Here is a 27,015-nt window from a genome sequence, read left to right as displayed (position 1 = left end):
TGACTAAACTTTTTTAGCCACTATATTGAGCCAAATTTGATTATTAGTGAAAGAGTCCAGACAAGATGTTTCTAAAAGATTCACTGGCTCCACTAGATTGTGAAAACAGGAAACTAAATTCCACTAATGCTCACTCTTTCAAGTTGCTAATTATCAGGTATGAATAGGTCATTATCAACTATTCTGATGGGAAAAGATTACGCCAGTGCTAAATCACTTGCCTAATGATCTGAAGAATGTACAGTTTGTTCTTGGAGGAAGCCTCCCACTTGTTGTTGTTGTTTAGTCGTTAAGTCGTGTCCGACTCTTCGTGACCCCATGAACCATATTGCGCCAGGCCTTCCTGTCCTTCACTGCCTCCCTGAGTTTGCTCAGTTTCATGCTCATTGCTTCAGTGATGCTATCTAACCATCTCATTCTCTGACGTCCTCTTCTCCTTTTGCCTTCAATCTTTCCCAGCATCAGGGTCTTCTCCAAAGAGATCTCTCTTCGCATTAGGTGGCCAAAATATCTGAGCTTGAGCTTCATTATCGATCCTTCCAATGAGCAATCAGGGTTGATTTCCTTTAAGATTGACTGGTTTGACCTCCTAGCAGTCCAGGGGACTCTCAAGAGTCTTCTCCAGCACCACAGTTCAAAGGCATCAATTCTTCGGCGCTCCGCCTTTATGGTCCAGCTCTCACAGCCATACATTACTACTGGAAAAACCATAGCTTTGACTATGCGGATCTTTGTCGGCAAGGTGACGTCTCTGCTTTTTAATATGCTATCTAGGCTTGCCATAGCTTTCCTCCCAAGGAGCAAGCGTCTTTTAATTTCATGGCTGCAGTCTCCGTCTGCGGTGATCTTGGAGCCCAAATAAATGAAGTCTGTTACTGCTTCCATTTCTACCCCTTCTATTTGCCAGGAATTGATGGGTCCAGATGCCATGATCTTAGTTTTTTTAATGTTGAGTTTCAAGCCAGCTTTTGCACTCTCCTCTTTCACCCTCATCAAGAGGCTCTTTAGTTCTTCTTCACTTTCTGCCATTAGGGTGGTATCGTCCGCATATCTGAGGTTGTTGATGATTCTCCCTGCAATCTTAATTCCGGCTTGTGATTCTTCCAGCCTGGCATTTCTCATGATGTACTCTGCATATAGGTTAAATAAGCAGGGTGACAGTATACAGCCTTGTCGTACACCTTTCCCTATTTTGAACCAATCGGTTGTTCCATGACCGGTTCTAACTGTTGCTTCTTGGCCCGCATACAGATTTCTCAGGAGACAGGTAAGGTGGTCTGGTATTCCCATCTTTTTAAGAATTTGCCACAGTTTGTTGTGATCCACACAATCAAAGGCTTTTGCATAGTCAATGAAGCAGAAGTAGATATTTTTCTGGAACTCTCGTGCTTTCTCCATGATCCAGCGAATGTTGGCGATTTGATCTCTAGTTCCTCTGCCTCTTCGAAACCCAGCTTGTACATCCGGTAGTTCTCGGTTCATGTATTGCTGAAGCCTAGCTTGTAGGATTTTGAGCATAACCTTGCTAGCATGTGAAATGAGTGCAATTGTGCGATAGTTTGAGCATTCTTTGGCGTTGCCCTTCTTTGGAATTGGAACGTAAACTGACCTTTTCCAATCCTGTGGCCACTGTTGCGTTTTCCAAACTTGCTGGCATATTGAGTGCAGCACTTTAACACCATCATCTTTTAGTATTTTAAATAACTCAGCTGGAATACTGTCATCTCCACTAGCTTTGTTGTTAGCAATGCTTCCTAAGGCCCACTTGACTTCACTCTCTAGGATGTCTGGCTCAAGGTCAGTGATCACACCAGCGTGGACATCAGGGACATTAAGATCTTTCTTGTAGAGTTCTTCTGTGTATTCTTGCCACCTCTTCTTAATCTCTTCTGCTTCTGTTAGGTCCCTGCCTTTTTTGTCCTTTATCATGCCCATCTTTGCACTAAACGTTCCTTTCATATCTCCAATTTTCTTGTAGAGATCTCTAGTCTTCCCCATTCTATTGTTTTCCTCAATTTCTTTGCATTGTTCATTTAAGAAGGCCTTCTTATCTCTCCTGGCTATTCTCTGGAAATCTGCATTCAGTTGCTTATATCTTTCCCTTTCACCCTTGCTTTTCGCATTCCTTCTTTCCACAGCTATTTGTAAAGCCTCATCAGACAGCCATTTTGCTTTCTTGCATTTCTTTTCTTTGGGAGGGTTTTAGTTGCTGCCTCCTGTACAATGTTACGGACCTCCGTCCATAGTTCTTCAGGCACTCTGTCTACCAAATCTAATCCTCTAAATCTATTCATCACCTTCACTGTGTACTCACAAGGAATATGATCTAAGTCATACCTGAGTGGTCTAGTGGTTTTCCCTACATTCTTCAATTTAAGCCTAAATTTTGCAGTAAGAAGCTCATGATCTGAGCCACAGTCAGCTCCTGGTCTTGTTTTTGCTGTCTGTATAGAGCTTCTCCATCTTTGGCTGCAAAGTATATAATCAATCTGGTTTCGGTATTGACCATCTGGTGATGTCCATGTGTAGAGTCGTCTCTTGTGTTGTTGGAAAAGAGTGTTTGCTATGACTAGCTTGTTCTCTTGACAGAACTCTATTAGCCTTTGCCCTGCTTCATTTTGTACTCCAAGGCCAAATTTGCCTGTTATTCCGATTACTCCTTGACTTCCTACTTTAGCATTCCAATCCCCTATGATGAAAAGGACATCTTTTTTGGTGCTAGTTCTAGAAGGTGTTGTAGGTCTTCATAGAAGCGGTCAACTTCAGCTTCTTCAGCATCAGTGGTTGGGGCATAGACTTGGATGACTGTGATATTGAATGGTTTGCCTTGGATACGCACTGAGATCATTCTGTCATTTTTGAGGTTGTACCCCATTACTGCCTTTCCCACTCTCTTATTCACTATGAGTGCAACTCCATTTCTTCTAAGGGTTTCTTGCCCACAGTAGTAGATATAATGGTCACCCGAATTAAATTCACCCATTCCCGTCCATTTCAGTTCGCTGATTCCCAAGATGTCGACGTTCAATCTTGTCATCTCATGTTTGACCACATCCAGCTTGCCTTGGTTCATAGATCTTACATTCCAGGTACCTATACAATATTGTTCTTTACAGCATCGGACCTTCTTTTCGCTTCCAGATACATCCACAGCTGAACGTCCTTTCGGCTTTGGCCCAGCCGCTTCACTCTTTCTGGAGCTACTTGGAAATGCCCTCCGCTCTTCCCCAGTAGCATATTGGACACCTTCCGACCTGAGGGGCTCATCTTCCGGCATCATATCTTTTAGCCTTTTAACATTGTCCATGGGGTTTTCTTGGCAAGGATACTGGAGTGGGTTGCCATTTCCTTCTCCAGTGGACCACATTTTGTCAGAACTCTCTGTCATGACCTGTCCGTCTTGGGTGGCCCTGCACGGTATAGCTCATGGCTTCACTGAGTTACGCAAGCCCCTTCGCCACGACAAGGCAGTGATCCATGAAGGGGCCTCCCACTTGGCTTGGCAACAAATTAATAGATAAATAGTATATTGTCTTCTTCCAATATCATAGTAAGATCAATGGCTTCAGGGAGGCATGCCTGGTTTTGCTCTTCTGGCTTATCCAAAAATTTGCAAAATAAATGCAGGACCCATTTTATGGAGCCTATTCAATGAAAAAAACTGAAGATAAAGAATATGTGGACTACTGCACATTACATGAGAATTTTTGCATTCTGAACTTTGTACTCAAAGTTCAGTCTAGAAAAAAGTTGATTTTCCTCATCACCAGTATCAACTTTCCTTCTCTATGGAAACTGGGTAGAAACAGCCTAGAAGTCAGGGCATCATATTCCGTTTTCTTCAATGTAGGTTCCCATTAGCAGAGTTTATTAATTAATTAATTTATTAAATTTGAATGCCTCCCATCTCCCCCAGAGGGTGATTAGTTGGAATAAGGGGGAACAATCCAAGAAGCACTTTATTTTGATTTTACTTATGACCTTCTTTTAGGATGCATGGGAGTTGCATCCCAATTATCTTCACAAGAGCTATAAAAAGAATATCAAGGATTAGTTCTACTACGCTGTTTTTGTTGCATAGTCCTGTCCCCAGTTTTCAAGGAACAAATTCAGAATTTCCTGTCCAAAGGAGTAATACAACTAGTTCCTGACTTCCAAGGTCATGTTGGTTCCCATTCATGTTATTTCATGGCACCAAAGAAAGACAGTGAATAATGTCCTGTCTTCAGTCTCTAGTGACTTTATACCTTCCTGTAATTGTTGGACCAGTCTGCTACATCTTTCATCCCTTTCTACTTCTTACATGATTAATAGCCAAAGTTCATCAAGACCTGTGAGATCTCATCCTGATAACCCTCTGCTAGCCAAGATAAATATGGTTCCTAGTTCTACAGCTTATTTTCAAGCGTTATTGGAGGCTTCTGACTTTACCAGGCCTCATCACAATGAGACAAGATGCTCTTCACCAGTTGTTTGACTTCTTTTGAACATGGGGTTAAAAAGGAACAGCAGGTGACAGGTATGGGTAGAGGGTCAGCCCTCTTTCTTGCACTTCACCCTGCCACCATTTCCACCCTGCATTTATCCAGTGTTGTTTATGCTTTTTAACAGCTGGCAGGCACCTGAAGCAGTGGGGAGGATGAACTCTCTCAAAGGCTCCAGGTCTGGGATCCTACAAAGCAGCTGATCTCTAGGATTAGAGCCTCCTTTCTCCCATCTCCTGCCCTTTCACTCAGCCCAGGTAGTTGATCTTCAGGCTGGAAGAGGTGGAAGGTGAAGGAGGCTTAGCTTCTGGCAGATGGCTAAACCAAGGAGAAGTGGGGAAAAGATTCCAAAAGCAAAACTAGAAAGGCTTGACTGGCTAAGAAACATTTGGAAGCTGTTATTTCTGCCAAAGATTTATTAGAGTACTTACTGAAAGGGTGTCTAAATTTGCATCTGCTATATTAGCTGTTATTTCGAATCTGAAACAATGTTTCCTGGCTTGGCTGTGTTTTAAATTATACTTTATTGCAACAAGATTATTTTTAAACTCAATTAGTATATTGAAAATGGTAATTTGTAATAAAAAATTATATCTAGAATAATATGTTTATAGGCTATCTTGGTTTGTACTATTTTGGATTTAACAGTACTGTTATAAGCAAATGTGTAATATTTGGATTTGATGCCATGTTTATTTCAAACAAGTATTTAAAATTCTTTTTTTGTAGGTTACAGGATTTCCTTTACAGATGCCATACCTAGATATCCAGTCAATAATTGAGGCTGTTTATCAGACAGGAATTCATTCTTCAGAAATTCCCTATACAGAATTTGCTCTCGCTGTGTATATTCATCCTTATCCAAATAAGATTTTATCTGTTTGGATCTACTTAGTATCTTTGGTTTGTCATCAGTAACTAGTAGTAACTGACAAGCTTCTTCAGGAATTATTCAGTGCATCCATGAGTTTGATATTTGTGATTTCTGAATTTTTGTTCTTGTAGGTAAGAAACTAGTCAAAAACATTGTTTAAAAAACCTATTTGCTACTTCATTCTTTTAAAGTAATAAATTTATTTGATTTTTCTTTCTATAAATATAATAAAGAAAAATCTAATAAAATATATTTCAAGTTTAAACATGTAAAAGTATTCTGTGTCTTTTTGTAAATTCACAATTACATGGACACATCCATGTAGGGATCTTGGGAACAGTCTACAAGAAGTTTGCCATTGCTGTATTCTTGGATATTTTTTTACTTCTCAATCTACAGCCTTGGATTTTCTCATGGCCTGTCACCCAACTATTGACTGGGCCCACCTCTGCTTAACTTCTGGATCCAGACAAACTCAGCACTCATTTCTTTATAGGATAGTAGAAGTGCCTTTTGCAAAACTTTCATTCATTTATTTAAACTGGCTGCCTGCTTGTTATACAATTCTGGGTGGCAAACACCAAGTTAAAAATAACAATAGCCCATCAACAAAAACTGAAACACATCACGCCTGTGACAACACACGTACCCATATCAATAATCCCCTAAAAATGGGCTCAGCTACCTACCTGGTCCATTGCTTGGAGGAAAAGCCAATTTTTTTAATGCCTTATGAAAGGCCATCAAAGTTGGGGCCATCAGGAACTTGGATATGGGAATATGACGTATCCTGAGGTTTATCTTTGTGCGAATAGAATAAAACCCGTATCTTGAAATTTAATTCTGTAAGGTAAACATTCATATACACATTGCCTGTGTTCTTATAAGCTCTACAAAAAGCTGGTTAAAAGATATACCATGAGTGTCCAAACATCTTACCCTCCTTGTCTGTGGCTCTTTAATCAAGATTTGTGACTTACTCTGCAGTCTGGACCCTAAATGGCCATTTTAGATTTCTGAAAGCCAAATATTTTTAACTTATAACAAAAGTGCTTTACAAGTCCCAGTTTCAGGAAGTCTGAAATTGCAGCCAATTTAGATTTGGTTGACACAGTAAGTCATAATGTCTGATTACAGAGCCATATGTGGAAAGAAATGCGTGCATGTGTTCAGTAACCAGGTTTTTCAGCTTAAGCTTTATAATATTAAAATAGGTACATTATATTAAAGGGGTGTCACATGTAGATTCATGAAGCATGCATAATACAGAATATTGATAGTGTATGTCAAAGTGGTCTTATATTTGTGGAGATTAGCTCAAATGGAAGGAGTTGGAATCTACCTCTATTTCATTAAATATTTTCCCTAGCTCTCTACTGTATTTAATCTAACACATAATGTCAGTACCCATAACCTTGTTCAAATGGAGTGCTAAACTGGTTTAATATTTATGAACGACCATTAAGTTAATAAGAGACAGTTTGGTGCAGTGGTTAAGGTGCTGGCCTAGAAACCAGGAGGTGGTGAGTTCTAGTCTCGCCTTAGGCATGAAAGCCGGCCGGGTGACTTTGGGCCAGCTGCTCTCTCTCTCAGCCCAACTCACCTCACAGGGTTGTTGTTGTGGGGAATATGCGAGGAAGGAGTAGTAGTAGGTATGTTCTCTGCCTTGAGTTATTTATAAAAATAATAAAGGCTGGATAAAAAAAAGTTCATGAGCATTCCTTTTATGTTTAAATTTAAAGTACGTTTATTGGATAAATTCACACCCTCGGCAAACTATGGTTAATCTTAGCTTAGATTTATAATACAATTTGGTTCATTTTCCTAAACTATAGTTAATATTAACTACAGTCAAGGCCCCAGATACAACCCCAAATCCTTGTCAACTGAAAGTGGAAGCAAAGCTGCTGAACCCCTCCTCTGAGCAGCACTGAGGAAGTGGAAGCTCAAAGCTTATACACAATTTAATATAGCCAAACGAGATAATATCACGACTGCTAAATATTTCTGTACTGATCTCTATATTGATGTTCTTTATAATATACTGAAATGTGCTTATATTTTATGTCAAAGAATTCTGAAATATAAAAATTAGTCAACTGATCATTGTTCAGTAGAAAAAATGCAGCTACACAATATGCTTCCAAGATGATTCAATAATCTACATTTCTGAACCTTCCAGAAAAGCTTATCAATGATATAAAATTGAAAAATGACTGCAATTTCTGCATCAACCAACAATATTTCGATTATGGTTTATTAATAACTTCAAGAATACTTCATGATACTGCTTGGACCCATCCATTCAAAGCATAATTTATTTCTTAGTGTAGATGATGTGTCAGGTTTGATTTTTCTGTATATATGTATAGTAATAAAGAATCCATCCCTCTGATGACAATCCAGAAAATCTTTTTAGATAAAATATTGCTTAGATGCCTGGGTACTGCAGAAAAAAGAAGTCTTTTTTAAGGGCATCTTGCACTGCTAAGAAGCATAGTTGTGAGCTGCAAAGGGGCTACAATTACAATCTTGTGATCTTGACCTTAACATTAAATTTATACCATTTGCACAGGATGGCCACTTGGTCAGAGATTGTTGGGCCAGTCAGACACACAATCAGGGAACACAGCCCATTGATTCGGAGAGGACTGCTTGCTGCATGGCGAGAAGGCGGCCTTTTAAAGGGAACTGAAGTTACCCAATCTTCATATTTGCAACGAAGAGGCACCAACAAAAGGAGAGTTGCTGATGGTTTATTGGCGTTTTGCCATACACTTCTTCCCCTGTAGCATAATCTGAATCAGAATTACAAGGATGAGTTTTATAAATAAGTTCAGAATACACATTCTGTGTTAGCTATTGTATGAATTACTAATGTTATTATAGATATGGTTCCTTGTCTTGTATGATGCAGATGTTCTCTGCAATTACTGACAAATGGCAATGGCTGCTATACAACTAATAGCCAAATATTTTGGATTTTTTTTCCTCTGAAGTTATAAACTCTACATGTCACCATATACCCAATGGTGCTACACAATAGGGCTGTGCAATGTTTCAAATTCAGTTCCAAAAAGGTGCTTTGAAGCCCATGGGAGCATGAATAGAGTATCTGTCTGCAACTCCTTAAAGCAGCTGTGCAATTCCAGTAAAGGAGGCAGCTACTTTAAAAACTGCAGATAGATACTACATTCTAGAACCACTATGTGCTAGATTATGCTGTCTTTTGAGATGGATATTATTAGTGGTTGGCAATTGTTTCAGTGCTTTCTCTGTATTTAGTTTGTTGCTGTAAGCTGCTCAGACCTCTGGAAGGAGTGTCATATAAACCATAGCAAATAAATGTCCTATTCCACAAGCATCTCGAGAACTGGACCTCTATGAGGTAGTTAAGTACGTATGCCACTACAGTTCAGACATATATGATTGCTGAGATTCATGCAGTTCAAAAACAAAAACAAAAGCTTGTTGCAAACTCAGATATGGCCATCTAGTAGTATATAGACCCTACCTAGAAGTTTAATTCATGTAAGTGGAGCATTTAGTTGTTTTTTTTAACTAGTTCTCCTAACTGCTTACTTGGAAGTCACCAAGTAGGGTGAATTCGCTGTAAAATGTTATCAGCAGCACACTCCTCTGTTTGGATGGCCACTAATGGAGGTCAGAGAGACTTAACATCTTCCTTGCATCTAGGTTTTTAACCCCAAATGACACAATGCCAACATTATTGAACATTCTTCTCAGAGCTGTGCAAACCCCTTGAAAGTGGTGCTTTGGAAATTGCTGGAGCAAAGATGAAGCACATAATTTTCATACCCTAATGATTCCTTTTCAGATACATACTATTCCATGTCTGCATTTATCTATAGCGAATTTAATTTAGAATAATGTCTAAGTCAACATACACCAACTTGGGAATTGATTTTTGGAGGTGAGGTGTCATTTTTTTCAGTAATGTTCTTTGCGCCCAATCAGATATGGACTTTGCTCAAAGAAAAAGAATGGGGTTTCCTGTAACTGTATTTTCTTACATGTAATAGTGCAAATAGCATTGCCTGGCAGAATTAAAATACAACTAAACAATTTTTCTATATGGTTGTGTTTTCAAGAGTATTCTAGCAGAAAGTGTATGTGGATTCAGTATCATTCATAGTTATGATCATTTTCTATTTCTTTCTTTGTGTCTTTTCCGGACAACGAAGATTAGTGAAGTACAAGAGTTCAGACTTTTTGATAATTTAAAAAAAAACAACCTCTTCCTGTTTCTTTTCATGTCTGTTGTATTATTATAGTCGAAAATAAACCTGGAAGGCGGGGCAATATAATAATTATGAATGTAACTTTATTCAAGCACACACACAAGTTACGCAAAACTATTTTTATTTTTAAAAGAGTGCATGGCACTCACCTGGTTTTTTCTTTCTCAATGTGTATTTCTTTCATCATGACACACATTTTAATTCCTGCAGTAGGAACTTCAGTAGTGTGTGGATTCAGTGAAAATTGACCAAATACTTATAATAGGAAATGTTGTACAGTGCATATTCTATTGCCAATATTAATCTATAACATCAAACTCAAAAGGCTAAATAATAAATTAAAAAAGTAGTGAGCCACAAATCTAGTAACAAGTAGTGGATCTATTTTTAGCAAGGAAGTCTAATGACTTAAATACCTTAAATAAGATAATTCCATTTTATGTGAGCTTTGCTGTTTTAACTAGACAAATTACCTCTCCCACCACAATTCCAGTGTTAATTATTAGCTAATGTTTGAGTGTAAAGGCCTGAAAGATCATTTTCAGATGTATTAGATGTCTACTTTGCTCTCTCATATATGGAGGATGAAACTGAAGGCAACGTAAAAATTTTAGAAACAATGTGCTGTTATTTCAAGTTGTGGATCTCCACAAAATTGTACATTCAAAGTATTATTGAGGTAGTTAAAGTATGGAGTGTTTTATGAATTGTATTGCAAATTGAAATAAGTATAATTCCTTTTCTGAAGTATTTTGCAGTCCTTCATCCCCACATAAAATGAAATCATGAGAAATTACATCATGTAAGAAGACACCTCAGACACTCAACTCTGTTACCTAATCAATTTTTCCCCTCTTAGACATGCAAAGGGAAACACAGTAACAATAAAACAGGCTTAGGAAAGAAGTAGCATGTCATTCCCTAGCATATAAAATGTATGTTTTCAGGATGCTATACTTCTTTCTCTCAAAACTCCCCATTTTTGTAAGGAGACACACACAAAATATATTATGGCATAAAATAATTACCACCACAGAGGATAGCTTCTCCTCCAAATTAAACAATATTTTCTCATAGCATGGTCAGCTCTAGGAGAGCCATTTTAAGGCTATTTTCCTTTAAATAAGAACCATTTAGGATGGTCCCTTTTTCACTAGGGGAGGTCTGTATTATTAATGTCGACCTTCAGGTTCTCTATCACCTCCATTCTCAGTAATCTCTTAAAACCTGACTCACAGATCACTGGATATAAGTACATCAAATTATTCATTCCTTAATATTGAATGCTAGCGAGAAGATTCTCAAAAATTTTTACTGCCTATTTGCTCAAGTAATTCTGCTTTGGGTAAGGACAGAATGTAAGAACTTAAAAAGACACTTCTGATGGTCATATGTAGCACCCTAATTGTGACTGCTTAGCTCACCCTATAAAAATACCTGAATTGCAGCTGATGTGGCAGAGGAAATAGAAATACAATTGTCCTGGAAGAGTGAGAATTTCCATTTCTCATCTGCTCTGTGGCCATCATAAATAAGGCTTTATTTCTTGTAAGCATTTCAACTGTACCTTGAAGCCAGGAATCAATACAATGAAAAAAGAAAATAGAACTTTTTGGACACAAATAGTTGGTTGCATAAAGCAGGATAAATTGCAAACAATACTCCATTGGTTATGGTATAGTACTGGCTTCTTTAAATACAACATGCCTATTCTTCTCTGTCTCATTGCAAAGCACATTTAGGTGGAGGGAGTACTTGGATGAGCATCTAAACTCCCTTTGGTATTTACTACTACAATTACCCTGAGGAACAGAACCCAAGATAACTATTTAAATGATATCTATCCTGTATCACAGTAGCTTCTGATTATTCCCTGAGTTGGTAGGATAATTTATCTCTACATAGTTTCAATGAAGACAAGAATACTTGAAGTAGAAGACTGAAGAACATTAATCCAAGGCCATTGAAATACAAGTTCTTATCCATGGGCATGTCTAAAGAACTGAGCTGCTCATTAGATGAAGAGGTTCTCTTCTCCCACTTGCCTCTCCATCTTCTGGAAAGCAATGGCACTTAGTGGACTTTAATGGTTTAGTATCTTATTCAATACTGCACAGAGATAAGTAGAAGCAGCAGTGTCTTCAAAATCATGCAGAATCTTTCATCTTCGTGGGAAGACAAACTTGCAGTCAGGACAGGTGCTCTCAACACAGTTTTAAGAGTATGTTTTAAGTCCAACATGTAGAACTCCTGTGTGCAGAAGTATTTTTTCCATCTTCCTCTATTATAACATCCTGCTAGTAGGTATGTTCTTACGTTTGCAGTTTCTGCAACTGAACTACCTTTGGGAAGAAAAAATGGTGTTCTCTTTCAGCCATTTCCCATGTGTTAGGAGGACCAAAAATTGTCCTCTATTATTTATTTAACACTAGTAACACAAAGAGTTCTGCTGTAGTCGTCACCTCTCAAAGCATGGAGTAATACAAGGGTAACGTCCAGCAATCTGATAGGTTCGATTATAGGAGACATTTAAACATGGCTTCACCTCTATAGGGACTGCTAGTGACATTCCAGAAGACTGTATATGACCTCGAGTCTGAACACCACTTTGTAAACCAGCTGGGCAGGTCTGCATTGGGTAGGCTGAGGTATGACTGCTTGACATAATCGGCTGACAGTTTTGTGGTGCTGTTTGAAGATACGGTAGAGGTGTTTGATGAGCTTGAATATAATGGGGTATGTGCTGCTGTGAGGGTAGACTGGTTGTTTGAAATAAAGTGTTATGGGCAGCTTGAGAACTATGTTGTCCTTTTTGCTTGTTGGCTTCTTTTACATCATTATCATGGGCGCTAAAATATAAAATTAAAATAATTATTTTCTTTTTTACTACCGAGGCTGAAATCTACCGTTCATCCGAGCCCATGTACAAGCAGAGGATTTTTTTTTTTTCCATTCATGCTTGTTGGGAATGGGCCAATATTTCTTCTTGAATGTAAGCGCTTCTGATACAAGGAAGATCTAGGGAAAACATATATACCACTACGTGCAGCAAAGAGACCATCAGCATTGTTTTAGATCCTGGCCCTAGATTTGATAGCCAGAACAGGATATAATAATATCAGCATTAACAACTTAGACAAACAATTTGCAAAACAATTGCATATGCTGTTTTAAAATGAACTTTTTCATAAATAAACAGATCTCTAAAATAAGACATATGGAAAGCTTATTTACAGTAGTCACCAGAAATAATATGGTTTGATAGAAAGTTAACCCAAACTAGCTTGATCCAAAAGTCAAAAAATGGTTCATGTGCTTTTGAAACAAAATTTCAATGCCAATCTTCTTACAACAACATAATCTGGTACAGGAGCTGGACTTACCATGAAGCACCTGTCTGGTAGGTGGTAGATGGACCTAAGAGGAAAGATCAACTGCACCTCTTCTAGCTAGAAAGCAGGTCTTAAGATTTTCTGTTGCCTGGTGGAACAAACCCTCCCTTCAGCCACAAGCATTGACTTCAGTGGAGTGTGGTTCAACTCCTTCTTTACTGACTATATCACTGTAACAACAAACACTTGTCACTGGCAAAAGTACAAGGGAATAGAAGACGACTGTGTAACATTCAGCATAAGACAGTTTCTTGATCCTTGGCTGCTTGCTTTCTCTCTTAACCTTCTTCCCAGAGGCGTCTGCAGAGTACGGTAAAAAAAAAAAAAAAGTCAAGATGGTGGCCAGGGTGGTGCACCTGAAGCTCTGCTCATTTTTTGTGTGTGGTTGCACCACGGAGGCTGCCATCTCAAACTTTCTGAGCACATCTGCAGACTCTCCTAAGTATGGAGGGAATGTTGGGTACATCTTCTGGTGGCCAAAGAGATACTTCACAGTAAGTCCAACTTTCATTCTTAGTCACTGACGATAAAGCCAACAGGAAAGGGATTTACCTGAGTCCTATGTAGGAAAGTAGAAGTGAGAAGTGGCACATACTGTGGTGACTGGAAGCGTTGTCCCTTGTCCATCAAACAGAACAGATCCTAAGATAAGATGCCTATTTATGCAATGTATTTGCCACTAGCCCTTCTCCAGTCCTGCCTGTATGAAGCCCAATAGTGCAAGAATCCCTAATACTGGAGAAATTAGTTTTGTCTTTTGCATCACTATTTAAAAGGGTGCGAACTGATTGTGGCTGGTTATTTGAAGGCATGATAGTCCCTATTGCTAAGCCTGGAAGATTAGTGCTTAGGAGATGTCCTCATTCAAGTTTCAGTCCTATGATTGTAGCTGTTCTGGGTGTGGGTGTAGTATTGGACTCTGAGATAAAATGTCTGAATGTTTCAGGAGGTGCCGTGAGTGTTCCTCACTCATCTCTGCTAGTGCTGAAAACCAGAGTCTTTTGGGCCAAAGTAGAATAATTAGAATTACCCATCACTTGAGCAGCTTGGTTAGCTTCACCTTGATTAGCTGTGGAAAAGGAAGAATGTGTAGAGAGCAGTCTTTTTGGCCATAGCTCCACTAAGACATCGACCCTCTCTGTTATCTTGGAACCAGGAGAAGTGCCTCACTTGTTTGTTGTCTGCTGCCAACCGAAGGGTGTCCTCATCTTGTGGAAAACCTCTTGACATAGTACCCATCCTCTTCGTGACAGGTGCTGGTAATTCAACCAGTCTGCTGTGGCATGGAAGGGCCTTTATGTATCTTCATCCATATTATTAGAAGTGTGTTCTTCTTCTGACGGTCCCTTGATATAGACTTCTCTCAATGGTCTAAATAGGCTTTTGTTGCAATGCTGCCTGTTTGCATTAGTGAGTGGCACCTGCTTACCTGATCTGATAATGTTTTCAGAGTCAGTCATATTGCTGTCAGCTCCAGATGGTTAATCAGTGGTGTTTTCTCATAATAGGACCACATTCTCTGCACTGACCTGTTTTGAAAATGGGCTCCTCACCCTATAGCTTTAAACTCTCTGAGTGACATCCGCCTTGGTAGATTGGCTCAGAATAGCCACCAATTCAGGTATGGGTATCATGTTTGACATCACTATGGGCAGAAGGATTATGCTGGCGATTTGGTCCTAAAGTGGAAGGAGGAGCCATTGTAGTTCTCTGGAGTAGAAACACCCACAGGAGTGAATCCAGTACAGTACTACAATCATCATGCCCTGCAATTATCATACCGGCTGGCCTGCTGGATGCTAGTATCTCTTTCATAGTTACTTGAAGCTTGAGAGTATGCTCTTAAGATAGAATCAGCTTCTTTTCCTCCATGTCCCTGGTGACCCCTAGATGTAGGACTTGTTTGAGTGGTTAAACTTACTATGAAGTCATCTTCCTGGAAACCATGGAGGATTCAACAGAGACTGTTCCTGCTTTCAGCTGAAATGGATCACTTCCAATGGGATGGCCCGAATAGGAAGCCAAAGTAGCCTTCTGACAGTTCCACCGAGTCTAGGACGTTATTGGCTATCATGAGTAAGCAGAAGATAGGGAAGAATAAGACTCACTGGTTGAGCTTCTGGAAGTGAAGGTGACTGCTTCCCTTTTCCTCCCACCTGACTAGAAGCTGCCTCTTGTTCCAACAGGCTGTTTTAGGATTGCCAATAGCCCATCTCTGGAAACTGCTTCAACTGAGGGGAAAGTAAGCTTATTGGGACTCCTACGTGAATAGAGAGGGTCCAACCAGAGTCTTCCTCAAACTTTTGAGCCACCATGCTGGCATTGCTAGGCTGGCTGGTGCATCTCTTGTTCTTCTATTGAAGCCTATCCCCCCAGTATACTGCTGCACCAGTGTCCTTTGGTTCTCCTGTTGCTGTTTGGTATTATGCTGATAGAATAGAGGGAGACCTTACACCAGTGTTTCTCAACTTTGGGAACTTTAAGACATGTGGATTTCAACTCCCAGAATTCCCCAGCCAGCATGATGCCTTATCCTTTGGGGGTGGGGGTCTTGTCCTGCCATATTGCTGATGCCACCACTCACCTATTCCTCCATTTGATCGCTTCTGGTTGTTGCTGTTTTCCTGTTTGGCCTCAGCCTTTCTGCTGGCTGGCTAACAGAAGGAGCAAGGGGAAAATCCACCACTCTCTGTTTGCTTTTGGATCTACCATGTAGCCCTTGCTATCAGTGCTTCTGCACATTGCTCCATTCTCTTTCCTCCCCCCCCCCGCCCCCGGCCCTCAAAATGAAGCCTGTAGCTTTTCCTGGAGAGCAGAGCATAAGACTGAAGGGAGAGAGTTTCTTCTGTAGGAGAGAAAGGCATTTTAAGCCCTGGTTCTTAGCTAGAAGTAGAGTTAACATTTTCCTGTTGGCTCCATCTCTGGAAACTCAAAATGCTCAGTTACCTTAATCAAGCCATGATATTTACCCAGGATGACCTGAATTTTAAGAAAAGCACCTCCCCACCCCCAATTAAAGCAGATAGAAAAATATGATGAACATAGACAAAAATCCTTCAGTTTCCCTACTTTGTCAACTTATGGTTGCTAACCCTAGCTGAACCCAGTCCTGGAGATTTCCACACCTCCCTACCTCCCTGCCAATAAGTGTGTGCATCTGACAGAGTTACACATTCATGTATGCCTGTGCTCCTGTCAGTAGCCACACTCGAGAAAAAGGGAAGGCCCGGACACAAAAGTTAAGTGAACTACTTGTTAATTGCCTATAAAATAAGGCGTCCCATTTACAATTAAACCCTATCTCTCTGTGTCAATTGTTTTCTCCCACATACCAAAACATACAAATATACAGCCTCACACCCCCCTTCTACAGAATCAACAAAACATCAAAATGAAAGAGAACGGTGGAAATAAAACTGGATAGAGATCAAACAAGGAGAAGAAATGATACAACCCCAAAGGAAAAAAAGGAAGTACTCTGTTTAGGTCCTACAAAACTATTATTCCTAAGTAAGAGCTGATCTTCAAAGACTTCCATACCGGGCAGCAACCAGCTCAAGCAGGCATCTGGACCTCCTGCTCATTCCTCTGTTTTCAACAGCACCTTTTATTTTTTGTCCCCAACTGTAAGAGGACTCCCATCACAGATAAATTGTGATCTGTTAAGAAAATCCACTTTCCTATGGGTAAATACCACATTACACAAGAAGTTAGTTTTAATTTGGGACTAAAGCAGCAGTGTCTGCAGGGTATGGTAAAAAAAAAAAAAAAAAGGTCAAAATGGCAGCCCTGACAGTGCGATTGAAGCTCCGCCCATTTTTTTAATGGGCAATCGCCCAGTTGGGGCTGCCGCCTTGACTTCCTTGAGCATACCTGCAGAAGCCCCTGGATTAAAGAGAGGGGAAGTGAGAGAAATGCATAGTAACTGCTAGATGTAGGCATCACGCATGCATTCAAAATGGAAATGGAACAGAACAGGGACCCTGTCATCGCTCTCAGCATTTGGAAGCTCAATAGCCACTTCTGCACGCATCACGTTACTGCCAGCCATCAGTCTGCACTTCATGAAAGCACCTGCTACGCGATTAAGTGAGAAAAACCATCACGAACACTTACACCAACAGTCGTTCAATACACGGCAACAGAAAATCCCAGGAATATGCTGTAAGGCGATGGAGCCGCACCGGCCACGTTGGAGAAAGACGCAAGATAATTCTTGAGGAAGCCACGCACGCAGCAGCCACTAACGAAGGGGCATAATTTAAAAAAGCGTGATCTGGAGAGACAGAGGGTTACAGTTAAGTCAAACACAGGAACCCCCCATGCAGCTAAGTAACCATGGGGAGTTTGAAGAAAGCCATAAAAATGCACCTTGCAGGGATACTTCTAGAAAGTAATCGGCGTATTTTGCCATGTACAGCTTGGTCTTTTCCAAGCAAACCATTGGCCATCCGTCATGGAGGTCTGACTCATGAACGGCGATCGAGAGATAGTAGTCTATGAAGTGAGCGGCTGTGGGGAGGCAAAGGTTCCACTGGAAAGTTTCTAGCAGCAAAAGTTCCATGTGCAGCAAGTTCTGCTTCGTTAGCACCAGGCTCATGTTAGTCATGCAGCCCAAGCTGTTCAGCTGCTCAAGCTTCGGCACGCTGTCCTCCTTTTCTTCAAATTTACCTGGAGAGAAACGAAATGGGTAGAATATCATTAGAGCACAAGAAATCATTAAAAAACAACAACACCACCTAGTGCTAGATGTTATAAAGGGAGAGTTGTCTCTCCAAAAAGACTCAGCTACTAATTAGCCGTCAAGTATTTTGGCAAAAAGTGCATTCTGGCAGAGGTGGTAGCACAGCTGGACTCGTTTCACACTAATACACTCTGATCATCTCGAACGATAACAGATCGAGGCTGCCAGATTGGCGGCAACATTTCAAATCACTCTCTCATTCAAGGCTTGGCAGCTGGAACCTTTAAACAATTGGATTCTGTTCATCAGAGCTATTCATTAGGTGGGAAGCAATTCCTTTTTTACTTAGGCTCAATGACACACTGAAAAAAATGGTTTTGATCTCCATGTTTTCAAGCCTAAAACAAAAGAGCCTTCAGATTTGGGACAGGTGTGTGCATTTTTGAGAACTTCAATCGTTTACAAGGGCCATTGGGCATATTGTGAAATTAATTAGTCCAATGTTTGACACCGGTCGTTTTGCCTACAGTTGGTGATACAATGCAGATGCAGAATGTAAGAAGAATGACTCTAGAATAGTGCTAATCGACTGAATCCACCTATCAAACTAAGACATGGCTTAATTAACCTTGGTTTGTTGACGACCCACAACTGGCTGAGTTCATACATAATGCCAAGCCGCAAGGCATGATCTGCAAAGCACAGCAAACACGCTAGGCCAAAACAAAGCAAATCTCCTTTAGAAAAATGTGCAAACCTGCAGCAGTGGGGTGCAATTTCCATCACTGCCCAGGTCGCTCCAGTTTTCTCTGGCATCTAGGGCTGCATTCCAAAAGTGGGTGATGGCAGGGCCCATTTGGAGGGGGCAGGGTTCAGGAGTTTTAAGAGCTGAAATGGGCATCTGAACTTTATTACTCCTTAAACCTCTGGCTCTCAAAAGTACAAGGAGAGCTCTTCATTTTTGGTCCCAATCACTCTGAGGGCCACAAAAGAGATGCTGGTGTGGGCTGCACGTGACCCCTGAGCTGCACATTTTGCACCCTTAGCTTAGCTTTTTTTACATCCTGTGCAATCCTTTAATATTTTGCAGCTTTCTGTATGGTTTCAGGCCATATTGTAGGTTTGAGAAATGAACACCTTAAGCTTAGAAATCAGGGATATGGTAACCATTACAAAATATGCTAATACAGGTTGTTATAATGGATCAAAAGAATAAAAGATACCATAATGTGTGAAAGACAAGAAGTTCTGAGTTTGGGCAGATCACATTTTATTTGCAAAACATATTAAGAACAAATTAAGTTTGGTATAACATGACTCTGCAAATATTGCCCCCAAAGTTATAGAATCCATTTTTTTCAGAAACCCTTGCGACTTAGCAAATAAACAACTTGGGTTTATGGGATCCGGGACAGGTCTCAGGATGGCTGGTTTAGTATCTCATTCCCAACATGTCAGGGATTAAACTATTTGGTTTCTAGTCTGGGTAAGTAATTTCTACCTGTTGAGCCTGTTGCTTTGAACTTACTTGCTAAAAGCAAGCAGGAAAGAGCAACCACGTGTAGCTGTTGAATGGAGATGTCATAACGGTCCATAAAGAGGTCTAGGAGGTAAACAGCAAGGTGTCGGGCAGCAGGACAGAGTCGGAAGCGATTGCTCACAATGGCAATCAAGTCTGCAAAATATCTTCTCAGATTTAACTGGGGAGACTGGCCTTTATAAGAGGGTAGCTTCAGCTCCTAAGTAGAGAATAATAGGGTGGAGCGTTTAAAAAGAAGAAGGAAAAAGTACAGCCACCGCTATATAGGACCTTGCATTGAGAATAATTACATTCAAAGATTAATTCATTCCTTTCATTCATTCAGTTTGTATAGTTGCCCATCTCACATAAGTGACTCTGGGTGGCTCACATCCATTAAAAACTTCAACAAAAACAGCACAATACAAATAAAAATCAAACAAAACATATAAAACCATGTTAAAAACCATAGAACGTGTTCAGCAAGCGAGTTACAAAAATGTTCACAGCATTCAGCATAATCACTGAACAGGCTCTATATCATAAGCAGATCCCCAAACCCAATATATTTAAGATCATTTTAGAATTGAGGTTCCTAGGATTCATTGTTTAATCTCCCTAATACTTTAAAGAGAATACAAAAAGTTTTAGAGTTCAGATCCCCAGGATTTATAGTTGAGTCCCTCCTTTAAAAATACCAACAACAGGTGCAGCACAGACATTAGAGCTATACAACAGTTGAAAGGAATTGCAGGAAGATATGAACTCTGACACTCATCTTTGGGCATAGTTGTTACTGCTCCTCAAAGTTACTTGAGTTTCCCTTGACTACTGTTATTACTATGCTGGCAATAACTGAGACAGCAAGCCATAAGGGGTAGGCAACTGAAATGGTTGTTGTTAGCATCAACACTTCCATCTTGGGGGGAGAAGTGGATGGAGATGCTAAGTGCATAGTAACCATATCATCTACCTCTTTCTCTTTTTTCCATCTGTGTAGATGTGTTTGTCTTTTTATACATTTTAATCATGTATTTATTGTTTTCACTTGATGTAAACCGCCCAGAGTCCCCCATTGTGGGGAGATGGGCGGGGATAAATCTATGTATAAATAAATAAAATAAATAAAATATCTCAGTTCCATGTCAGGAGGTCAAGCTGCAGCAAAATGCTAACGTGTTGAAATGTGAAACTGCATTGAATCATTATAAATGATCTGAACGAAGACATTCTAACCCAAAGGGAAAATTGGTCAAGGGTGTGTGTTGGGGGGAGTTCTCCTTGAATAAAGCACTGATCTGAAGAAGATAATGCTAGGTATTTACTAAATTTGAAATACTGTCTGAGCAATCAATTGCTAATAGTTGCAGAGAGTAAGGGAAGTGATTTTGACAGAAACATGGAAGAACTATTACCCAGGCAAAGAGGACTGAAGCATTCTTCAAGTCCTGGGAAGCAAGATAACATTCAAAAGCGGACCAAGTGAACAGCTCTGATTCACTGGGGTATAAGAAGGGAGTGAAAGCACAATCAGACTTGCAAGATACTGTTATTATAGCCTCTCAATAAAATATAGTTCTAGTCTTGCTGTGGAGTTGATTTTCTGGTTTGATCTACCTAGTGGGGCTGACAATCGTAAGTTGTCTTTGGTATCTCTCATTTGTTTTATGGATTTCTTTCTTTTTTGCTTGAATAAGCCTATTCATCTCTCTTTCTATCAATGCTAAACCTGTTAGATTGTATGATGCAAACCCACTGCTAATAACCTATTTTGATTTATTATAGAACAAAATACCGAGGGCCAATATATTGAGAATTATAGTTAGATTTTCCAATTTTCAAGAAAGATTATTCTCAGAAGGAAACACAGGAGCGATTTCTTTAAGATGTCTTCCTATGCCCAGCTATTAGTCCTACTGGGAAGACAGGGACAATATTGATACCTGCCATCCCCCCTCCCCAAAGCCAATCAGAGCTAAGAGGAAACAAAAGATTGCTGTAGAAGAAAAAGAGAGAAGATGTCTTAATCCTCTGATACCTGATTTTTCATCACATAATCCTAAATCTGCTCATTGCACCAAGTCAGTTACGCTTTGTTGAATAAATTACAATGGTCAGATTCACAGAGAATGTTAACTAGAAATCCATTTACAAATCACAGTGGCTGAGCTCACCCATTCAAAACCAAAGAAATCACATTGTGGCTTAATATATTAACACTGGAAAAAGTTGTCATGGTGAGCACTTTCTGCTTCTCCATCACCACCAGCACAAACCACCTTAGAGTTCAGTTTTATTCTTTATTGTGATGTTTGGGTACAAGGCACATCTTCTATTAATAATCCAGAACATAAGCAATCTATTAGATATAGAAAGGGCAGACTGTTCTAGTCTGTTCCACATCATTAGACACTCTACTTCAGGACTTTTCTATTATTATATTCATTCACACACTTTCCCTGCAATGAAAAGAGTTACTTAAGTTCCACTTTACAGTTGGAAAACTGGATGGAGCAGTTTAACATGAATCACAGTATCAGTAACTGAAACAGTGAACTCTGCTTTGAATGTTGCTTGGCTCGGAAGCAATTCATGCTTCAGAGGCATCTAAATCTGCTAGACTGGAAGTATATTGGAACTATCAGTAATCGATGCCATCAGGCATCATAAGTTGGTGGGTCATTAATCTAGAAAGCTGCAGAAGACCAAAAAGATGGATACTGGGTATTGCTACAATCACAAGAAGCCACAGGGAGGTTATGGGCACTGCCATATATTTAGCTGTTAGTGCCACCAATAGTAAGATATTACTCAGCCATTCTGTGTCTTTTATCTTAGCGTATTTTTGTTGTTCTTCTACTATGAAGAAAGATAGAAGAAATGGTGAGCCAACAAGGCAGAGTTCCAAAAGGAGGATAACATTGTCTGGACCCCTGGTACCATTCCATGAATGAAGCCTAACAGAAACACCTTGTAACCCCACTTCATTGGGGATCACCTGATATCCACTTGTGGCCATCAGCCTAAGAGCATACATGATTTAGGCAACGTTCATTTGAAAAGCAAGCCTGGCTTTTGGATTTGCTAAGCATACTTGTACCAAACCAAACATTGTGGTTTGCAAACCATATGGCTTAAACGTTTGTGTGAACCCTGGCAATTACAGTTTATTCAATCAACTGAAATAAATAACTGCTCTGGTGACTGATTCAGAACAGTCAACAAGACACCAATATCATGGATCTGAAGAAAAAAAAAATGGGATAAGAAACTTCCAATGAAGAAAAGATAACTCTATAATTAAAGAAATCCATCTTCAAATAATGCTATTGATTTAACAAAGAACAATATACAACGGCTAACTACATTTCTCAGGTCAGAGTTGTACATTAAGTTATTTATCAGCATCTGACTGAGACAGAGTGAGACCAACACAGCCTTCCAAACTGATGGGAAGGCAGAAAGGTAAATACTTATGAATAGATCACAAACAATTTGTGATAAAAAGTTTCAGGAATGTACATTGGTTTAATTTAAACAGGATCGACATTTCTATTGTCTGTATGATGACTGGACTGGAAATGGAACTAACTTGATTTTTTGAATTCATACAACCTATTGAACTTTAAAGCCACCACATGGACTGGGTTTGTACAACATGTGGGTAGTTAGGTTTGTAATGCAAACACAGCCAAGGAGGTGGAGTGGATTATGTGCAAAATGTTGGGTTTTCTATTTACTGCCTTCACACAATAAATCAAATCATGATTTGATAAGTCATAGCTTATTGGTAAACCAACATGGCCTTTATACAATGTTAAGCCATAAATCATGGTTTGCCAACCTCAATTTCCGAGCTAACAGAATAAACATCACCAAACAAAAGACATGTTATAGGTTAGCACTAAGTCACTGATTCTGAAAATGTGATCTTAAACAAAAAGAATATAAAGTTTTTAAAGGTTACAGGCTTAGGTATACTGACAATTTACTTCTACTGAGTTTGTGAAGATTTCATTCTGCGTTAAATAGGCTTATAGTCAAGGTGAAAGCTGAACACGTTCCCTTTCTCAATGGGAACTAAAATCACACATGTATGAAAACAGTCTTCTAGGAAGATAATTAGCATATTAAAGATCAGAGGCAATCACATATCAAAGAATTAAGAGAAGACTCAGACATTTACACAAGTAACAGAACCGGATATGTTATACCTGGTGGTTCTGCCATGCCTGCTCTGGAAAGATTTCTGTTAAAAGCAAGGCCCTAACTAATGCAGCTTTCTTTATCATTATAGCATAATGACAAGAAGCTGCACCTGGTGAATATCCATCAGAAGCCTTCTTAAAAAGCCTCAGAGTCTCTTCGGAAACTGATAATCAAACATTTATAAGACAAAAATGACTGCACCCAGGCCTAGTAAACACATTGCTCTAAATCACCTTAACTATGATTCATTGAATAAACCATCATTGCTTGAATCCATGCAATATAATAAGACACAAACAAACTATTATGACTTGGTGCAATGTCTACTCCCGATCTCAGTATTTCATAAAGGAAAAAACTATGTAAAAGTTCCATAGACCCCTCAGTGCTGGGGAAAACCTGACTGCTTCTACAGCCATCAGCAAAGCAATAAATATTATTTCAACTGATCCTTTGAATCCAGCTCTGCGTGTTAACTGCAATCTGTCTGCAAGGAGAGAGACCTAAATAAGACCAGCAATTTCCAACTAAGATGCAAAGCAGCAGTCAGCTGCTGATGTCCATTCAACTGTCTCTCTGACAGTTGTTCCTGTAACCCAGCATCTATGACATTGTCATCATTTTTTAGGTTGATAAGCCACAGCCCTGGGAAACTATGCTCAGCAACCCAGTCTGGGGCTGTCAGTCAGCCTGGAAAACTTCAGGGATACGGACTACAAATTTTTCCAGCCTGACCAAATGTTTCAAATAAAGAAGTCCCTTTATGTACGTGTTTATGTTAGGCTGTGGTTTTATGATTATCTTGAACTTGCACTGGCAGTATTATTATAGCATTCTGATAAATTTGGATTTATTGTAATGCATTCTGTATTATGCTGTAAGCCACTTAGGCATGTGACCGAAGTGGCAGAGAAGCATTTGCAACAGACGAACAGGAGACACAGCAGAAGTACTCAGCAGGATTTGGAAATAAGCTACCTTTTCTCACAACCCCGATGGGTTACTCGTTGATTAGAAATTGCATCTGAAACTGCCCTTAGAATAAAAAAAGATCAGGTGAAAAGAAGGCTTTGAACGAACTTTAAATCTGACATGTCCCCTTTCTTTTACTTATACAGGTGTTGGAAAAGCAAGTAGATTCAACAACAACAATAATAATTTATTAAATTGACATGCCATCCAACTCGCAGTGACTAGTATCCTATACCTTGGGAGGACCTTTTTGCTTTATTGCGTCACCCTGAACAAACCCTTGAGTGGAATGGGATCTTTACTTTGATCCCTGCTGAAAATTAAAGTTTTAGTAGGCCTAAAGCAGAGCTTCCTAACTGTTCTTCTCATGAAGAAACAATCGTTCCACCGATCTCCATATCTGGAATATCTGCACCTGGAGACAGGGAGCAGGATTGGAGAGAAGGGAAGTTGGCAGAACTGCCCTCCACTGCACCAACAGAGCTACCTATCTCTGCAGTTGAAGTCAATGGGACTGGCTGCTGACTGGGAAGATCTACTAACTTCAGGGCGATGGCTGCCAAGATCCTACAACCCATAAGCGACCACAACTCCCTGAAGTCCGGGGAAGTTTCAGCAGCATCACTTCCAGGGCTTTGGAGGAAGCGTCAGAAGCAAGTCCTATGGAAAGACAAGGAGCCCCACTGGTTCCCACCTGGAGCTTCTGCCTCAGTTCCCCCACCTGGGAGTGCAAAGACTCATTATTTGACTCAGAATGAAGTCAAGAGCTGGGAGCCTGGAAGGGCCAGAGAGCGGGCCTTCCTTTCCGCAGCTGGCGAAAGGGCTGCGCCCGCCTCGGCCACTTCGGAGGGGAAGGCGGGCGAGGGCATCAGCGAAGCGAAGCGAAGCGAAGCGAGGCGCAGCTTTAGCCCCGAGCGCCCGACTTGCCTCCTCCGCCCGGCCGCGGACTCGGCGCGTCGGGGTCGGGCGTGAAGGCGACGCGGGGGCGCCCGGCGATGCGGCCGACTTACCTTGTAGCGAAGCGCTTGGTGGATGTCGGCAGCCAGCTGTCCTTTCCACCACTGCCCCTCCAGCTCCATGGGATGGGTGAGGCGGCAGGGGATCAGGAGCGGGGAGCCTGCGGAGCAGAAAGGGGAGCCGCGCCGTCCTGAACAGCAGCTCGTCGCCCGCAGGACGCCTCCCCAACTCCCAGCAAGCGGCCGCGACGGGCGCCGCTCTGCGAGACGCCGGCAGGAAATCCTCCCGCCCCAGCCGGAGCCCCAGACCCCGCCGCTCGGGGAGGGCGGCCGCGGGGGGCCCGGCTGACTCACTCCGCGCCTCCCGAGGGGCGGGCGCCGGCAGGGAGCGCCGGGGACGCGGCCCGCTCCCCGAAGGTCCTCCCGGGACGGCAGGAGCCCGGCTGGTTCGGAGCCGCGGAGATCTCCCCGGGGCAGCGGGGCCGGCTCCTGACAGGGCGCCCAGATCGGCCCGCCGCGGGAGCGCGGCCGCGACAGCCCAGCGGAGCCGTCCCGCCCTCCGCCCGTCCCGCCAGCACTTCCAACTTCTCCCGGCGGCGAAGGGGGCCCGGGCCGAAGCGCCGCCGCCGCCGCCGCCGCCGCCGCCACAACAAAGGGCTTGACACGCTTCCCCCGCCCGGGGCTGCCCCGTGCGGGCGCTTCTCCTCTTCCCGCGGCGCCGCTCCAGCCGCCGTCGAGCTTACCGGAGTTCGCAGCTCCGCTTCTGCTCTACAGCCGCCGAGACGGGAGAGCCGCCTCCAGCGTCGCCCCGGACATCTCGGTTAAAGGCGGCCGCGGCATCCCTCGGGAGCTTCCGCGCTACCAGCCCCGTTCGGCGGAGCAGCCCCGCTCGCCCATTGTTAAAGAGCTCGGCGAGCGAGTCTGTATATACAAAGACGGGGAGCCAGACACATGCGGCCCCGCCTCCACCAATCTCCTTTCGCCTTACAACTCCGCGCAAGCCTCGCGCTCCAATCAGCGCACAGCATCCACAGGCCCTCCGCCGCTTCATTTACCCCTCTTGCTACATGCGAGGAAGTTTTGGACCAATTGAATTGCCGTAGCCGCTCGGACTTATTAAGACACACACACACACGGCGAAGGCAAGGGGCGTCACGTGGTCGGGTTTTGTGCAAGTGGGCTTAGGTGTGTATTGCGAAAGGGGTCTGCCTTTAAAAAAAAACAAACAAGGACACGGTTTGCAACGAAGCTGCCTTTGCTTTTTCAGCCTCTGCGCTGCCGGGTTAGATAGGCGAATGCGTTCTGTGCAAGTGATGTATCGTATCAGGTGCGCCTTAAAAGTTTAGGAAAGTTTCTCAAGTAAAGGTCGGGTAAAAGGCAGGGAGCGGGGATCCGAGAGAGGCGGGGATCGTGTTGCTGGTTAAACATTCGGAGAGATTGTCTGCTCGCCTTGCTCCTTCAGCGCCAGAAACATAATGACAACGTTTTTTAAGTGGGCTGAATTGTACAATATTTAATATTTAACTACCTAGGATATCCATTGTTTGACATAGTTGCTCTCTAGACGTAAACTGTGCAAGACAGGTTTAATGTGTGGTATTTACAGACATAAAGCAGGGTGCATTGCCTAATAAATACTGTTTTTAGGGACTGTACAGCGCAA

General features: G+C 41.5%; 2 protein-coding genes across 6 annotated transcripts in view; one reads left to right on the top strand and one right to left on the bottom strand.

The window, feature by feature from the left end:
• The window catches only part of CC2D2B (coiled-coil and C2 domain containing 2B), a 74,829-nt gene extending 65,296 nt beyond the window's left edge, over nt 1-9,533 (top strand). For 3 of the 4 annotated variants that reach the window (XM_088128934.1, XM_088128933.1, XM_088128935.1), the window contains one exon: nt 5,214-8,028. In XM_088128934.1, the coding sequence (XP_087985060.1) occupies nt 5,214-5,402 (189 nt within the window). In that variant the 3' untranslated portion in view covers nt 5,403-8,028. Of the gene's footprint in view, nt 1-5,213 lie in introns of all 4 variants that reach the window. The other variant, XM_088128936.1, reaches the window with a different exon arrangement.
• Nucleotides 9,534-9,702: 169 nt separating this feature from the next.
• On the bottom strand, nt 9,703-26,665 carry CCNJ (cyclin J). 2 transcript variants are annotated; one of them, XM_088128938.1, is made up of 6 exons: nt 26,096-26,235; nt 25,407-25,513; nt 19,225-19,435; nt 17,384-17,683; nt 17,129-17,288; nt 9,707-12,469 (listed from the first exon to the last, which is right to left on the bottom strand). In XM_088128938.1, the coding sequence occupies exons 2-6, from the start codon at nt 25,473-25,475 to the stop codon at nt 12,079-12,081; spliced, it is 1,131 nt and encodes a 376-aa protein (XP_087985064.1). In that variant the 5' UTR covers nt 25,476-25,513; nt 26,096-26,235; the 3' UTR covers nt 9,707-12,078. The 2 variants fall into 2 exon arrangements, with proteins under 2 accessions (XP_087985063.1, XP_087985064.1); XM_088128937.1 differs by lacking the exon at nt 19,225-19,435 and having other exon boundaries at nt 9,703-12,469; nt 26,096-26,665.
• Nucleotides 26,666-27,015: the final 350 nt, after the last annotated feature.

This window comes from Python bivittatus, unplaced genomic scaffold (assembly GCF_059951505.1).
Source record: "Python bivittatus isolate LINGU-HERP-01145 unplaced genomic scaffold, Pbiv_v1 ctg000780_np1212, whole genome shotgun sequence".
NCBI classification, from domain to species: Eukaryota; Metazoa; Chordata; class Lepidosauria; order Squamata; family Pythonidae; genus Python; species Python bivittatus.
The sequence above is the reverse complement of the archived record's forward strand: the minus strand, read 5'-3'. Positions and strand labels throughout refer to the sequence as shown.

What these genes read in the sequence shown, in the direction of transcription:
- CCNJ (XM_088128937.1), bottom strand. Translation starts at nt 26,403, where the DNA reads ATGAAGCGGCGGAGGGCCTGTGGATGCTGTGCGCTGATTGGAGCGCGA. An exon ending in ACCAAGCGCTTCGCTACAAG is followed by an intron (nt 17,684 to 25,406) that starts GTAAGTCGGCCG and finishes GTTTCTCTCCAG; the next exon opens with GTAAATTTGAAGAAAAGGAG. An exon ending in TCTAGAAGTATCCCTGCAAG is followed by an intron (nt 17,289 to 17,383) that starts GTGCATTTTTAT and finishes CTGTCTCTCCAG; the next exon opens with ATCACGCTTTTTTAAATTAT.